At 36.5% G+C, this 16,781-nt stretch overlaps 2 protein-coding genes across 4 annotated transcripts; one reads left to right on the forward strand and one right to left on the reverse strand.

The window, feature by feature from the left end:
• Window positions 1-2,306: 2,306 nt before the first annotated feature.
• On the reverse strand, window positions 2,307-9,879 carry LOC122292989 (gibberellin 2-beta-dioxygenase 6-like). Its single transcript, XM_043101582.1, has 4 exons — window positions 9,696-9,879; window positions 9,129-9,590; window positions 2,832-3,153; window positions 2,307-2,669 (listed from the first exon to the last, which is right to left on the reverse strand). Exons 1-4 carry the CDS (start codon window positions 9,719-9,721, stop codon window positions 2,439-2,441), a joined length of 1,041 nt encoding a protein of 346 aa, XP_042957516.1. The 5' UTR covers window positions 9,722-9,879; the 3' UTR covers window positions 2,307-2,438.
• A 758-nt stretch (window positions 9,880-10,637) lies between these two features.
• LOC122292635 (PHD finger-like domain-containing protein 5A) lies at window positions 10,638-15,977 on the forward strand. 3 transcript variants are annotated; one of them, XM_043101077.1, is made up of 4 exons: window positions 10,702-10,856; window positions 10,988-11,096; window positions 11,684-11,834; window positions 15,340-15,977. In XM_043101077.1, the coding sequence occupies exon 4, from the start codon at window positions 15,393-15,395 to the stop codon at window positions 15,723-15,725; it is 333 nt and encodes a 110-aa protein (XP_042957011.1). In that variant the 5' UTR covers window positions 10,702-10,856; window positions 10,988-11,096; window positions 11,684-11,834; window positions 15,340-15,392; the 3' UTR covers window positions 15,726-15,977. The 3 variants fall into 3 exon arrangements, with proteins under 3 accessions (XP_042957009.1, XP_042957011.1, XP_042957010.1); XM_043101075.1 differs by lacking the exon at window positions 15,340-15,977 and having other exon boundaries at window positions 10,638-10,856; XM_043101076.1 differs by lacking the exon at window positions 11,684-11,834.
• Window positions 15,978-16,781: the final 804 nt, after the last annotated feature.

Genomic DNA, 16,781 nt, shown 5'->3' on the forward strand with positions numbered 1-16,781 from the left:
GGGATTCTCAGCCTTGTTCTATTTTTTATTGTTCTTGTAATTTTTTTGTATTTGAATGACATTTTTGTAAATTATAAATTTAGATAGTATTTAATTAGTTCTAAAATATAAAATGTATTTATATAATTTTAATTTTTTTGTAACTTTAAATATGTCCCCTCATTATTTTTTTAAATATCATTATTTTTAATAATTTCTCTATTTTTTTCTTTGTTCCTGTCTATCAACTCAAATTTGTGATTTTTTAAACTTATATTCATTTTATAAATATTCAATTCTTTTATATATATACACATATACATTATATACACTTACATATATATGTATTTATTATATTAGTTGGTAGTTGATATGTACATATAATTATTTATATATAACATATAATTAATCCCAAAACGGTATCCGAAATGGTTCCAGTATAAGTATCGAAATATTTTGTTCAAGTACCTTAACCGAAACGACTATTGGAATAGCATTCAAACTTTAGTTGAGTTTAAAGTTAAAAATTCAATAAAATATTATTAGAATATATTTTTTTAATATTATTTTTATTTTTGAATTTGAAAATGATGAATTATTTATTTTATTTTTATTTTAAAATTTGAAAAAGTTAAATTTTTTATTTTATTTTGTAAGAAAATTTGAAAAAATTATAATGATAAAGTTGAAGGATTTTTCCCTACGGCCACGAGGATTGGCTTAACCCAAATAACAGGAGGATCCCCCTCATCTTAAAGGGTCCAAGAAATCTTACCCAGGCTCGCAGAATTCCTTAGCAACCCAAATGGGACCCGCAAGTCACAAAAGTCAGACATGCTTGTCCGGGTCAGGATGGGACATTGCACAAGGGGCACAGGAAACCAAACCAGTAGAAAGGGAACTTAAGAAAGGAAGCACGTCAGAGAGATGAGACGAGACTCCAAAGTAGCATGGCAAGATCATACCATATTAAATGAGTTCGCTAAACAATCATGCCGTATTAATGACTAAATTTAGAGAACCACGCCATATTAAATGCAGTATAGTGGATGGAGGTCCGAGAGGATATCCCTTCCCCCTAGGTCACAAGGTATGGCCTTCTGGCTTACCTAGTCTTCACGTAAAGGGATCAAATTCTTCCAATCAAGCATTCTTTACTTATTGTATTTCTTACTTCATGAAGCACCAAATGATTATTATTAATTTAGGCATCGGAGGCTTCCAAGGTCATATCAGGGTTGCTCATTCCAACCATTTCTTTGTTATTACAGGCTCAGGAAACCGAAGATCCGAACCCCTAAGAACCCAGCCCTTAGATATATGAAACACACTGTCAATAGATGAGATAAATTGAGTTGAGATGGTTTATGAAAACAAATTAAGCTTAAAGTTGACAATTAGAGTACAAAAAACTATGTACTTTTTCTTAAAAATAAATAGATATAATATTCGCAATTTTACAGTTCTAATTTATAGAACTCTCATACTTATATAAAAAGGTGAATAAATATGAAATTTATAAGAAAAAATTATTTTTTTAATAATGCATAATTTATATACCTGGGAACAATGTCTAATGTATTTTCTTATCTTGCAGTATTTTCTTTTTAAGTAAAATGCACGAAAATTAGTAATAAAGGCGACAAATTTTAAGTTTGTAACATTATAAGGATTATTCTTGAGATAAAATATTACATAAAGTATGAAACTTATCACCCCTTTCCTTTCGACGGAAGAGCGACTTCTTCGTGTCTAGTAGAGAATCAAAGTAGTTCCCAACCGCCGCATTTCTTTGCACACATGACGGCGATAAATCTGCAGAGGAAAAGATCCTCCGCTGCAAAAGGAAAGAGGTCCCAAATTTATTCCAACGTTAGATTTTTTGTTTTTTCAAAAAGACTTACAAAAACCTTTTAAATAAGCTTTTTTATATAAAAAATGATTTATGTAAATTTATTTTAAAATATATAAGTTTCGGGAAAATTTTAAAAATTGTTAAATGAAAATTGTCAAGGTTAGAAATCCTTATCGTAACAGTGGTGAATCGTTGTTATTAAGGCGACTTTGTTGATCGACTTGAAAAATTATTTTGTAAATGGAGAGGCCTGTAACAACCTTCTTCTTGAACCACCACGACCCTACTCATGTCAAAAAAATATTTTCTTTTCTTCTCCATGCGTGTCACCCAAAAATGGAAAAATATAATGTTTTTATTAAGTAAATTATATGAAAATTAGAATTGACCCTCCTAAATTATTTTTTTTTGTAACTTGGCCCTCCCAACCAGATTTTCTGGTTCCGCCCTGGGTGTATATGACATACCTAAATAGCAAAATTTGATTTATAAAAAAAATATAAAATTAAATATTCTTACAAATTAAACACTATTACAACGACAGAGCAAAAAGAACGGTTTGAAAATATAATTTTTCTCAATACATCGTTGAAGCCCATCATGCTCAAGAGGTCTCAGTAAGCTTGAATCTTTCAAGCCCAACCTTAAACCCAACGCTCTTAACGTCTTCTTGCACTTGTGCTCGGAAGTCACTGTATGTAAATGGTCTATACTTGGAGCTTCGAATCACAGTGCCTTCACCTGGGAACACAAAGTAGCAGATTGAGATCCTCTCTTTATGTTTGCTTGCCTTCACTCTGTGCTCCACACTCTTGTACTCGTCATTGCTTATTGCCTGCAATATTCAAAGAACTTTCGTCAACGAAAAAGCCCAAAAAAGATCACTTCATGAACGAATAGATTACCATATACAGTTTGTTTTATGCCTCAAGCATTTAATGCATGACAAATATATATATATATATATATATGAGGGAAGGTACTCTTTTGTAGGGACCTGCATCATATCTCCAAGATTGACAATCAGTGTGTTGGAAACAGGTCTAACTTGGATCCATTCCTTGTCCTTGAGGACTTCGAGGCCACCCACTTCGGGTTGGTTCAATATGGACAGAACCGAGCTGTCTGTGTGCACGTCCATGCCCCAGGCAGAGTTAGCCACAAAGCATTGTGGGTAGCGATAAACACGAACAAATCCTGTGGATTCTGATAGGTTGGACTTGGATTCTTCTGAATTTAGATTGAGTTTCATCACCATAGCTTCGAATATGGTTGTAGCAAGTCTCGACAGGTGCTTTCCATATTCTTCTAGTAGCAGTCTTGTGAAAAACATAGAACAACGTTATATAAATGTTATTACATAGTATGCATCCAGCCCAAGTTCACAATGTCAAAGCCCACAAGCAAATTATCCAAGCCCAGCATGATGCAATATCAAATATGGACTGCTCAGCCACAACACAGAAGGATGAAAAAGGATGATCGACTTAACTATTTGTTCCTTCTTCTGCACCTTTAATTTTTGTTTTCATTTATTGTAAATACTTTCTCTTTATAATGAGCCGTGATCAATTCTAGGAATATTCTTCTGTTAGTTTGTTAAAATAAACGTGTATATGACGACCCTCGCACTGTACATCCTGATGCAAATGAAATGATTCTTTATTGATTCACAGCTGCTCCCGTGTGAAAATCTTTATGCACTTTTTAGCATTTCTTCTTCTTTTTTGGTTCCTTACATGGTACCAGAGCTAGAGAGCTAATTTCCATAGATGATAACCACGAAAATTCTGCTAATTCTTCTCCCACCCATTCTGACTCCTCCCTTCATACAAACCCAGCATCAAACACCTTCCGTGCCGACCTCATGGCACGTTATCTAAACCTCACAGATCATGACAACCCCTTTCGACTAGACAACGGTGACAACCCTGTGTGATTCTCGTCACTGACCTTCTCACTGCCGATAACTACACCACTTGGTCACGAGCAATGCACTGTGCCCTTCGTGCCAAAAATAAGCTAGGTTTCATCACCAACGACATCCAACGCCCCACTGAACCAGCCGATCCTCTCACTGAACTTTGGGACAGCTGCAACGACATGGTGGTGTCGTGGATTCAGAATTCGATCAGCCCATCCATTAATTCAAGTGTTGCATTTGTGGATGACGCCCCTAAACTTTGGCTTGATCTTCAAGATTGATTATCTCAACAGAATGGACCCTGTATTTTTCAGTTCAAGAAGTCTCTTGCCAGCATTCTCCAAGACAATGACTCTATAAGTGCTTATTATGGAAAGCTTAAAACCCTCTGGGATGAGCTTTCCATCTACAACCCTATTCCTATTTGCAACTGTGGCTCCATGAAAATTCTTATGGATCGATATCAACGTGATTGTGTGTTTCAATTCTTAATGGGATTGCATGATGTTTACTCTAATGTTCGTAACCAAATCATGCTTTTAGACCCTATGCCATCTGTTACTAAGGTATTTTCCTTAATCCAACAATAAGAAAGACAACACCACCTTGTTAACCATAACCCATCCCCTGACTCAATGGCTTTAGCCATCAAGAAACCATTCACTGCCTCTAAATTTTCACCCCAATCCCGAACCAACCAGAAAACCAATAGACCCTATTGCACTCACTGCAAAATCACGGGTCATACTCTTGAAAATTGCTTCAAAATTGATAATGGTGAAGCCCCTGTGTGTTCTCACTGCCATTTGACTGGACACACAACTGAAAAGTGTTACAAACTACATGGCTATCCACCTGGCCACAAATTTTTCACCAAATCCCAATCCCCTGTTGTGTTTGCTACCCAATCCACCATTTCACCCTCCCATAACCTTGAGACACTCAGTGATGATAAAGTGGGTTTGACTAGGCAGTTTCAGCAACTTATGGCTCTACTTCAACCAAGGGATGCTCTCATTGCTGTTCAGCATTCGGCTAACCAGATTCAATCCAACCTTCCCTCCATTTCCACCTTTTCTGGTATTTCTCTGTGCTTATCCACTCACACACACAACCCACGAACTTTCACTAATCTCCCTTGGATAATAGACACGGGTGCAATAGACCACATGGTCTGTTGTCCCTCTTTATTCACTTCTACCACCCACACCATTTCTCACTTTGTAAACTTACCCAATGGAACTAATGTTCCAGTCACACAAATGGGCAATGTCCAACTCACTCCTTCCATTTGTCTCATTGAGATATTATATGTTCAATCTTTTACCTTTAACCTAATTTTAGCCAAGAAACTTGCTACCTCACTTACCTACTGCCTTGTTTTTTTCTCTGATGCTTGTTTCATTCAGGACCTTGTCTCTTGGATAACGATTGGGAAGGGTGAAGTGAGAAATGGCCTATATCACCTCTTACATACTGCAGTTCCTTCTTCTAGCCTAGCTGACAAAGTTTCACAGTCTTCACATAGATCTTTTAAACTTTTAGCTTCTGTTTTGAGTGATGTTGTTGCTAATGACCTTTAGCATTGCTGCCTAGGTCATATTTCTTTTCAATATCTCAGTTTAATACCCGATCCCATCGTAAAGAACAATATTTCATCTCTTAATAGAAAGCCTTGTTGCATTTGTCCTTTAGCTAAAATGCACCGTCTTCCTTTTCCTACTAGTCACCATAAAACTTCTCATTCTTTTGAAATTGTACATTGCGATCTTTGGGGTCCCCTTTCCACCATTGCATATGATGGATTAAAATTCTTTTTAATCACAGTTGATGACTTTACCTGTACCACATGGTTGTATCTCCTTAAACATAAATCTGAAACCAGAAAATGCATTGAGTCATTCACCAAACTGATTGAGACCCAATTTAACCTTAAAATCAAAATCTTAAGAAGTGATAATGGGAGTGAATTTAACATGATTGATTTTTTTAATACCAAAGGTATTATTCACCAGAAAAGTTGTGTTGCCACCCCCCAACAAAACGACATTATAAAAAGAAAACATCAACATTTGTTGAATGTTGCTCGAGCTTTAAGGTTTCAGGCTGTTCTTCCACTCCAATATTGGAATGACTGTGTTCTCACAACCACTTATCTCATAAATAGGACACTCAGCCCACTTCTTCAAAATAAAACCCCATATGAGCTCTTATTTAGCTCACCTCCAAATTATGCCCACCTGAAAATTTTTGGTTCCTTATGTTTTGCATCTACACTTGCACATGGTAGGAAAAAGTTTGATCCTAGAGGTCGCATGTGTATATTTCTTAGCTATCCCTTTGGTATTAAGGGTTACAAGCTACTTGACCATGACACCAAAACAATTTTTATTTCTAGAGATGTTGTCTTTTATGAATCAATTTTTCCTTTTCATTCTTTATCAAATCCACCACATTCTGCCACTGAAAATACTCTGGTTTTTACTAAACCTTTACCTGACTTATTTCACTTTCCCACTTCCCCTTCTTCCTTCATTCTTTTCCCTCTTACAAATTCTGCACCTCCCCCTCCTCCCCCCCCCCTCCCTACTTTTTCTGATTCAAACAATAACTTACCCCCTTCCCCTTCCACTCTTCCCAACTCTCACACTCCTCCTTCTTCTTCTATTCCACCACCAACTCCTCAACCCCCTCTTCGCAGATCTACTAGGCAAAGGAGAGCACCCCAATACTTGCAAGATTTCCACTGCAAACAAGCATCTCTCAACAATCCCACCCAATTGCTGTCCAAGACTTCTACAAGTCAATATGGTACTTCTCATTCCCTCACTAATTTTCTGACATACCAGAAATTTACTCCTTCCTTTACTGCCTTTTCTACCTCAATTTTTACTGTTTCTGAGCCATCTACTTACAAACAAGCAATACATCATCCTGGCTGGTGTAAGGCCATGGAAACTGAGCTGAATGCCTTAGAACAAAGTCAGACTTGGGTCATCACTAATTTGCCACCTGGTAAACAATCCATTGATTGTAAATATGTCTACAAAGTCAAATTTAATTCTGATGGCTCCATTGAGAGGTTGAAGGCACGACTTGTGGCAAAGGGGTTCACACAACAAGAAGGCATCGACTATATAAAAACTTTTTCTCCAGTTACCAAATTAGTAACAGTTCGAGTACTTCTTTCTGTGACAGCAGTAAAGGGTTAGACCTTACATCAATTTGATGTTCACAACGCTTTTCTTCATGGTGACTTGGAAGAAGAAATATATATGAAGAAACCTCCTGGTTACGATAAAGGGCAACCTTATCAGGTATACAAACTGGTTAAAAGTTTTTATGGCCTTAAACAGGCCTCAAGACAATGGTATTCCAAGTTTTCTACTTCCTTAATTGCCTTTGGTTTTGAGCAATCAAAAGCTGACTATAGTCTCTTCACAAAAGTTGATGGCACTTCATTCACTGCATTATTAGTGTATGTTGATGACATTATTGTTGCTGGAAATTATTCAACATCCATTGCTTCTCTTAAAAAATTCTTGCATACTCACTTTTATATCAAAGACCTTGGTTGTTTGCGTTATTTTTTTGGATTGGAAGTTGCAAGATCTTCTAAAGGGATATATATTTCTCAAAAAAAGTATGCTTTAGACATACTTTCAGATTCAGGTCAACTTGGTTGCAAGCCAGTCAAGCTACCTCTTGAATAGAATTTTAAATTAAACAAAGCATCTGGACAACCCCTTTTTGACCCTAGTTCATATAGAAGACTCATTGGACGTTTGTTGTATCTTACCATCACACGGTCAGACATCTCCTATGCAGTCCAACTTTTGAGTCAATTCATGAGTCAGCCCACAAGTTCACACCTATTCGCAGCCCACAAGGTCCTCAGATATCTGAAAAATGCTCCTGGTCAAGGCATTTTATTATCATCTACATCTCAATTATAGATTCGAGTTTATTGTGATTCTGATTGGGTTTCATGCCCTGACACACGTCGCTCCACAATAGGTTACTATATTCTCCTCAGTAAATCTCTTGTATCATGGAAATCGAAGAAACAATCAATGGTATCTCGATCCTCAGTTGAAGATGAGTATTGATCTATGGCCTCCACTTGCTCTGAGCTAACTTGGCTCAGATTCTTACTCACTGATTTGAAGGTATAACATCCACAAGCTGCCTTACTTTTTTGTGACAATCAAGCAGCTCTACACATCGCTGTCAACCCAGTTTTCCACTAGAGAACTAAACACATTAAACTTGACTGTCACCTCATCAGAGATAAGATTCAAGAAGGTAGCATCATCACCTCTCACATTGCTTCTCAATCTTAAGTAGCTGACATTTTCACCAAAGCACTGCCTGCATATCTTCTCAACTTACATTTGTCCAAGATGGGAATAGTAAATATCTATTCTCCATCTTGTTGGGGGGGGGGGGTTATTACATAGTATGCATCTAGCCCAAGTGCATCCAACCCAAGTTCACAATGTCAAAGCCCACAAGCAAATCATCCAAGCCTAGCATGAAGCAATATCAAATACGGACTGCTCAGCCACAACATAGAAGGATGAAAAAGGACAATCGACTTAACTATTTGTTCCTTCTTCTGCACCTTTAATTTTTGTTTTCATTTATTGTAAATACTTTCTCTTTATAATGAGTTATGATCTATTCTAGGAATGTTCTTTTGTTAGTTTGTTAAGATAAATGTGTATATGAGTACCCTTGCACTGTACATCCTAATGCAAATGAAATGATTCTTCATTGATTCATAGCTGCTCCCGTATGAAAACCTCTATGCACTTTTGTGCATTTCTTCTTCTTTTTTGGTTCCTTACAAATGTGTCCCTAAAATGAAGAGTTTTGACTAATATCAAATATGAAAGGAGTTTAATTATCCAATTAAACAGAAGATTAACAGATTCTAGAGATATTTTCCTTCCAAAATAATATAATTTATCATTCTTTTATTATCACTTGATATAGTATGAATGATTATTTTTTCTCGTCTTGCTATATTTTATTTATCATAATATCTTAAGATTTTTTCTTTCTACTGGTTATCATTTAATACCATCAAAATCTATCTTACAAATTTATGTTTCCATTATAATGATCTCATAAGGTGGGAGATGGATAAAATCTTGTGAACATCTATTGTACTTTGCTTGACATTGACCGTACGTTTGATCTTTCTACTTCCCATAAAACTCTGGATAGTTCAATCAGTATGACTCCCCCATGCAATTTTTGCCCGCCTAAAAACTAAGCAAGTCAGAATTAATAGCCCCCCCGACCACCCCAACAGTCTACAAGCAAAAGGAAGAAAAAAAGAACTATAGCAAATGAAACGTGTACCCGAAAGAAGCAAGTACAGGATCTTCAGCTTGCAATTGCGAGAGTTGAAGAAGAGGAGCATTGAGCCCTTCAACCCAATTGACATTCTGGGGAACTATCTGTAGGGCTGCACCAGAAGGAGTGAGGACAGGGGTGCCCCAAAAGTATGACAAAGGGCTGCTAAATATGGCCTGCTTGGATTCAAAGGGAAGAGAAAAAAGCTTCTTGGCATAGTCTTGAAGTTGGCTCAGAAGGGTTGGAGGAACCCCATGATTGACCAAACGAAAAAGACCCCAATCTCTGCAAACCTCCCCAAGCTGGTCAAGGTCTAAGCATTGGAGATCTATGACAGGTATAGGGTCTGAATCTGGGACCTGGTTTATAGCACCGACTGTGTCAATGTCCTGGGTATGCTGCTTCAACTGGCGAAAGACAGGAGGGTAGGAATCAAAGTTCACTTCAGATTCAGACATGTTTTCAATCCTGCACTTCAACCCGGAATATGGTAATGCTAGAATTTAAAGAAGAAACATACAAAAAAAAAAAAAAAGTTATGAAAAGCTTAGTTCATTCTAGGAGAGGGTCCACTTTGGCACATATCGCGAGCGACACATTCCTCCGGGGTCCCTCCGTCCTGCCCTGCCTTGGCTTCCAGAACAAAGTCTTTGAACAGAAGCTGGTTCTGATCAGTTTGCTAAATTTGATGGTCTTGCCGATATAGTTGCGTGAAGAATATAAATAGCCGTAATATTGAAAGGGCCGGCAGCCTCTAGTTTCTTACTTAAATGATTCTACTTATTATCTACGCAAAAATATATAGTATATAATGGATGATAAAAAAACAACTCCATTAGTTTAATAAAAATAAAAATAAAAAATAATTTAAAAATAAATAAAATTTATAGTGTGAGATGGTGAGTAAGATTCCTCTTCTTACTTTGTAGATTAGTCAATAGTTAGGTTTATTAATTTCTAGTAATTTGATTAGACTTCATGAAACGGTCTTGATTGGGTAGAATGGATCAAAAGCCAACAAAAACACGTTGAAATCAGTAATATGTTAAAATATATAGTCTTTTGTCGATGCTGTTGGAATTAGTGAATCGACTCGATTACAACTTGCGAAGACGAGGACAATAGAAGAGACAATATATTGAGGATAGCGAAAAGGATGCTGCTCAACGAGCTCAACGAGTTTGTTCTCTCAAATTTAACTATTAAAAATATAAATAATAAAATACTGAAACGATAATTCTAAGAAGGTAAACTCATGAAAACTTAGAAATATTATTATTTTATAATATAGTTATATAAATGGATCGTATAATAAGGATAGTGCGTGTATCATCACTTATCTTAATAAAAATTAAAACGATTGGATTATAACTTGACTCAATCTCATTAAGATTAAAACATCTCTTATTGACACTCTTTTTCATTAGGAGGCACAATCCTTTTATTTCTTTTTAATAATTAACTTTCTACTTTAATGAAACTGAAGAAAAATGAGAACGTTCTTCCGTTCATCTAACGCCGGATGTGGCTATGGCAACAGAAATAAACTATTATAGAAATGGGTTGGGCCATGTGGGCCTCATTAGGTCTGTCCTTAAAAAAAGACCGGCCCAAATAGCAGTGGTTCGGTCCTTTTCAACATTTCCCCTTCCCCTCCGACTGCGCAGCCTCTTCAACATTACACTAAAGGAGCAGAGCAGAGCATCGCCCTCGGCGCACGTTAGAGCCTCCTGGGTATGGTTCTTGCGTTTTCTAGTATTATTTCGTTGTTTTAAGTTTGTTACTATGACTGTTAGCTCCCCCTCTCTGCCGTTTGTTTCTCTCTCTCTCTGTCTGATTTTTTCTCTCTCGCTTCACTGTCGCAGACTCGCATCCGGCAACACACCCTAGTCCACACACCTGCCTGCCCCTCCCGGTTTTCTTCGAAGTCAAACAGAGGCAGAGCTTCGCCCTTCCTTCCCATCGTGCATCCAGGTTTCAATTTTAATCTAGGGTTTTGTTTTGTTTTTCCTTATTGTTTTGTAATGGTACTCGATGTTTTTCGGGTCCCGACTGGCATCTCTGTGCTTTCCAATATTACCTTGTTTTCCCCTTGTGGTTGTTGTAGCTCTTTTGTTCTTCTTTTGGCTCTGGCTTATCCTTTTTCTTTCTAATATGGCGAATTTCTTTTAAACTCATATCTTCTAAATACACTGAATTGTTTTTAACTCATGTCATCGTGTACGAGTCATAGTTCAGTATGACTCTATGATGCTTTTAGCTTGGATTATTTCAAGATTACTCTCGAAGATGGTTTTCCTGGAGTTGGAATGCAGATCTACAAAATCCTGCGTTCATATATGGAATCTCTCTCTCTCTCTCTCTCTCTCTTTCTCTCTCTCTCTCTCTCTCTCTCTCTCTCTCTCTCTCTCTCTCTTGTCTTGAAAAATCGCCTGTTGGAAGGCAGGATCGTGTCTACAAGATTTATTTCATTTGTATTACTTTGTGCATCTTGGCGTGAATGTTACATAAACGGATCTTATGTCTAACACGAAGTTTACATTTTGGCCTTTTTTTGCTAGTTAAATTTGTTTGGAAGGCCTCAAAGGCCCAAATCCGACACACCAATCCTACTTCTGCTTGGTCTTTGTGAAGTTGGAGTGAGAGTGGAGCGAGACTTTTAGTTTTGGAGGTGAATTTGGATTTCAGATTCAACCTCCAATTAATTCGGAGGTAGGCAATCCTGTGGCGGAGTTAGTGCATATACCAAAAATATTGGGGGTTTTAAGACCATAAAACTAGAAATTTCACATTGAAATTGGATACAGAGAAGCTAGTCAAAGAATATCAAATTTATAAAAAACACCGAGATGCATTGTTTGAGTATGTATTGCCTGCTATAGCGCTGTGCATGCCATGCAGACACATACATGGTTTTTGTTTTATTTTAAGTGCATTTTGTCAATGCATGTTTATGAAATATTCTCATCAAAGTTAATTATTATCATTTTTTTTAAAATTTTTAAATTTGACTGTACTTGATTGCATTTGGGTTCTTAATAGGTCATGCATTGTTCCCAAACAAATAGCTATATTATAGGAAATAATGTTTGATGAAGTGCTATTGAGAATGTTTGGGTTAAAATATAGTTGGGTGGGTTATTTTGGGACAAAATATAAGTAACTGGGTTGAGCTTATTAAGTGTTGTCAAGAAAAAAAGTAGGGGAAGAAGCTGTTAAGGGAATCTTGAGGGTTGATTGGAACTTTTGTGGGATGTAGTGGTGCAATTACTTTTTCTTAGAACAAGTTAGGTTTGTAGGACCATTTTGTAACACAATTTGAAAGGAAATAATCTGCATGTCATTCATGTATTGTTACAATGGTATATTTCAGTTTATTTATTTTTTGATAGGTAAACAAATTTTATTGATCAAAGAATAGGCATAGCCAGGTACAATACAAAGAATGCCCTCACTAAGTAGGCGCGATAGAGACAAGAAAATCATGTAGATTTAAGTTCCTCCATCGATCTATCTTTGTCTTTGTACGTCCGTTCATTGCATTCTTGCCACAAACACTACATGATGCATATATGGATCATCTTCCACACAACTTTAATCTGTTGAATGCCTCTTAGATTTGTCCAGCTGGCCAGAACTGCCACCACTGTCTTAGGCATAACCCAAGCCAGGTCTGGTCTATTGAATACCTTATTCCATAACCCTCTAGCTGTCTCACAGTTTAGTAAGAGATGGTTCACAGATTTACCCCCGTTCCTACACATATAATACCAATCTGCAATGACCACCCTATGTTTCCTCAAATTGTCGGTTTTGAGGATCTTATTCAAGGAAGTTGTCCACACAAAAAAAAGCTGCTTTGGGGGATGCCTTATGTCTCCAAGCCCTTCCCCATGGAAACTGAATATTGGGCTCTTGTGTGAGGGACTTATAAAAAGAGAAAACCGAGAAAGTGCCTTTACCTGCAAGTATCCACCATAATATATCTTCTTGCAGGATGCTCGGTTTTATGGAGTACAAAAGGCTGAAAAAGGCTTTGAAATTGCTCATTTTCCAATCTTGTGCAACCTGACTAAAATTGATGTTCCACTAGATTTGCTTCTCTGATATCACCATGACTTCCGCTACTGAAACATATTTGGCACTTGCAACCCAGAAAAGTGAAGGAAATAAATCCTTTAGAGCACTGGTACCATACCAAATATCATTCCAGAATTTAATCTTGGAACCCTCTCCTAGACAAAATCTTGTGTGTCGAGTAAAGACTCCCCACCCTCTTCTTATGTGTTTCCGCAATTCCACTCTATATGCCCCTCACTTCTTTAGTACACCATCTCCCCCATAAGCCTCCATGTTTGCTCTCAATCACCATATTCCATAGGGCTTCTGATTCCTCATTGCATCTCCACAACCATTTTCCAAGTAACGTCTTGATTAAAAAGTCTCATATTTCTAATGCCCAAACCATCATTGGAGATAGGGCTAAATATCTTCTCCCACTTGACTAGGTGGAGTTTAAACTCACTCACTCCCCTCTACAAGAAATCACATTGAAGTTTTTCGATGTTAAGATAGGGAAAAGAGACAAAAAATAAGTTAGTAGATTATATAATGTACTCTTGATCAGGGTAATCCTACCATCTTTTGACAGGTACATTATGTTCCATCTTGCTAGTCTGCGCTCTACTTTCTCAATTACTGTGTCCCATAGTGAAGTCTCTCTCGAGGCAGCCCCCAACGGGAGTCCAAGGTAAGTCATAGGAAGCGAGGCAATCTTACACCCCAGAGTGCTAGCCATTTGTCTTATACCTATATAAAAAAAAAATCATGAACACCTCCAATTGGCACCATCTCTGATTTGTCAAAATTCACTTTCAACCCGAATGTTGCTTCAAAAAAAAGGAGAAGGGTCTTCAATGCTCGAACCTGGTTATGATCTGCCTCACAAAAGATAAGAGTGTCATCTGCAAATAACCAATGAGAAATATTAATAAGTCCCCTATCCAGGGTTCCAATTGAGAAGCCAGCCATGAAACCATTAGTGACAAGTGTCAAGGTCATTTTGCTTATTTTTGACCAGCCATGGGTTTCAGTATATTTTTGACAATGATTATCTATATATTGGACATAGTACAAACAATAAACTGGACTTACTGTTGTTTGATCAAATTTTAGGTAGGTCCATAGAGTTTATACTTGCTTGGAAGTTGAGGACCTAAGATCATCCTGGTTTGCCATTTTCCTTCATTTCTCACATGGGTTTTGTGTCGTATGGATTGTCTCTTGGACCATGGTGCTAGAATTAAGTAGTAGCTGCTGTAGTGTGATGATAAGCTGACACTTTATTTGACCGGTGATGGCAAAAACTTGACGGATCAGTTAAAGTTCATATTGTGAGGAGCAATGTTTTGGCCATTCTTGAATTTGGCTCAAAACTTGAACAGAAGCATACTTATAAAGTCATTGTTGAATTCCTTATCCTGGACAAACGTTTGAAATTGTTTTTATCTCAGGCACTGCAATGGTTTTTTCTCTTATTGTCCCCTCACATTCATTTGTCAGTAAATAATTGTAGTCTATCCTGACCCTATCCATATTCCTTTTTCTCTGAGTTGGCTGCTTCTTGTAGAATTCTGAAGAACGTGGAAATATATTTGATTGTGTGACATTTATCTGGGTTTTTAATGCTCACATATTATATGCAAATTTTATACATTTTGATTTCTTGTCTAGTTGTATGCGTCCAACACATGGAGGAGGTAGTGTTGAAATTAAAAGAAAAAATCGATTTTACTTGAACAAACGTGGCAAATTGCTTGGAGAAGGGCGCCTGAGTTTGTAGGACCATTGCCATTTTAATCCTCGTGAATTTCAGCTGGAGACTTTTGTGACATCTAGTTGTTCCCTATCTAAACTTTTGTTTGAAAAAAATGTTGGATTGATTGGATGATTATGAGGAAAGTTGGAAGTTTTCTTTTTATGTCATCAGATGATAGTCAGCTGTCTAAACCAAGCGGTTGATTTTACTTGCTGTGCGTGCACACATCATGTTAATATGCCATGCATTGTGATTTGTTCTCTGGAGCACATATTCTTTACTCAATCCAGTATAGAAATTAGAAACTGTGATGCTGTTAATATTCTTTTTTGTTTTTGGTTGAGCTTTTGTCTTCTTGATGATAAAATCTCTGATAAAAAAAAAAAAAATGCCATGCAGGGATTTTGCATGTTCTTTACTTCTCATTAAGGAACTAGCTGGTTTCAGAAAGCATGGCCAAGCATCATCCAGATCTGATTATGTGCCGGAAGCAGCCAGGAATTGCCATTGGAAGACTTTGTGAGAAATGTGATGGGAAGTGTGTAATCTGTGACTCCTATGTGCGCCCTTGCACTCTTGTGCGGGTTTGTGATGAATGCAACTATGGGTCCTTTCAGGGTCGCTGTGTTATCTGTGGAGGCGTGGGGATTTCTGATGCCTACTATTGCAAGGAGTGTACGCAGCAGGAGAAAGATAGGGATGGATGTCCGAAAATTGTTAATTTAGGTAGTGCAAAAACTGACCTATTTTATGAACGCAAGAAGTATGGTTTTAAGAAAAGATGATGAGCAGTGGATAGAAAAATATCTGGTGCTTTTGAACTGCCTTTCCTTTTTTGGTTGCTCTGTTTGAGATGACGGCTCTTGTTATGTTGGATGATGAGCATGGCATAAACATATATATGCTACTTTTTTAAATAGCTTTTATGCACTAAAATATCTTCGAAGATATTGAAGCGTTGTTTGTGACTAAAATGAACGAGTATTTTGTGGAATATATTACCGTTACAGTGACTCGAACCTGTAATGTCTTTGAAATTATAACTTTTAGAAATTTATGGATTGTTTTGACTTTTTGCTCACATTTATTCAAAAGCTCGTGGTGTAGTCGGGTTAGTGAATTTAAAAAATAATAAAATATTGTTATAATATTATTTTTTAATATTATTATTGTTTTAGAATTTAAAAAAGTTAAATTATTTATTATATTTTATGTGAAAATTTAAAATAATTATAATGATGAGATGAAATAATTTTCACTATCTAACCGTACCTTTAGGTATAAAAGGAATTCAAGTACAAATTGCAGGACGTATCGACGGAAGAGAAATTGCTAGCATCGAATGGATAAGATAAGATAGGGTTCCTCTATAAACTGTTCGAGCTAAAATTGACTATAGTTCTTATACAGTTGGAACTATTTATGGGTTATTAGGCATCAAAATTTGGATATTTATAGATAAGGAAGAGACTCAATGGAAGATGTTCTAAAAAATGGAGTTGACTTCTTTCTGTTATTAAAGTAATCCTTCCATCAAAACTACAGAAAATATGAAGGATAAATATATATACATACGTATACTTACTAACATACTATTTCAAATAATTAATGATGACTTGAATCTTTATTTTTTTTAAAATTTTTTATTTATATAAAAACTGAAGCAATTGTTGTGTATCGATCCAAATTGAAGAAATAATCGAATATTAACTAATCAAATTATTTATTCTATCATAATCTAATGGATCTGTTGAAGAATTAATTAATCGGACGAGAATAAAAATAGAGTCTCATTCTACATGTCAATACCCACGATTTGAAAGCAAATGAAAGTGAGATCA

Source organism: Carya illinoinensis, chromosome 13 (genome assembly GCF_018687715.1).
Source record: "Carya illinoinensis cultivar Pawnee chromosome 13, C.illinoinensisPawnee_v1, whole genome shotgun sequence".
Lineage (NCBI taxonomy): Eukaryota > Viridiplantae > Streptophyta > Magnoliopsida > Fagales > Juglandaceae > Carya > Carya illinoinensis.

Excerpts from the sequence above, each read along its gene's own strand:
- LOC122292989 (XM_043101582.1), bottom strand. The coding sequence starts at position 9,721 with ATGTGTCGCTCGCGATATGTGCCAAA. Across the intron at positions 3,154-9,128 it reads CCTGTACTTGCTTCTTTCGG|ACTGCTACTAGAAGAATATG; the intron begins GTACACGTTTCA and ends GTTTTTCACAAG. Across the intron at positions 2,670-2,831 it reads ATCTTGGAGATATGATGCAG|GCAATAAGCAATGACGAGTA; the intron begins GTCCCTACAAAA and ends TGAATATTGCAG.
- LOC122292635 (XM_043101075.1), top strand. The coding sequence starts at position 10,653 with ATGGCAACAGAAATAAACTATTATAGAAATGGGTTGGGCCATGTGGGC. Across the intron at positions 10,857-10,987 it reads CGCACGTTAGAGCCTCCTGG|ACTCGCATCCGGCAACACAC; the intron begins GTATGGTTCTTG and ends TCACTGTCGCAG. Across the intron at positions 11,097-11,683 it reads CCTTCCCATCGTGCATCCAG|TTAAATTTGTTTGGAAGGCC; the intron begins GTTTCAATTTTA and ends TTTTTTTGCTAG.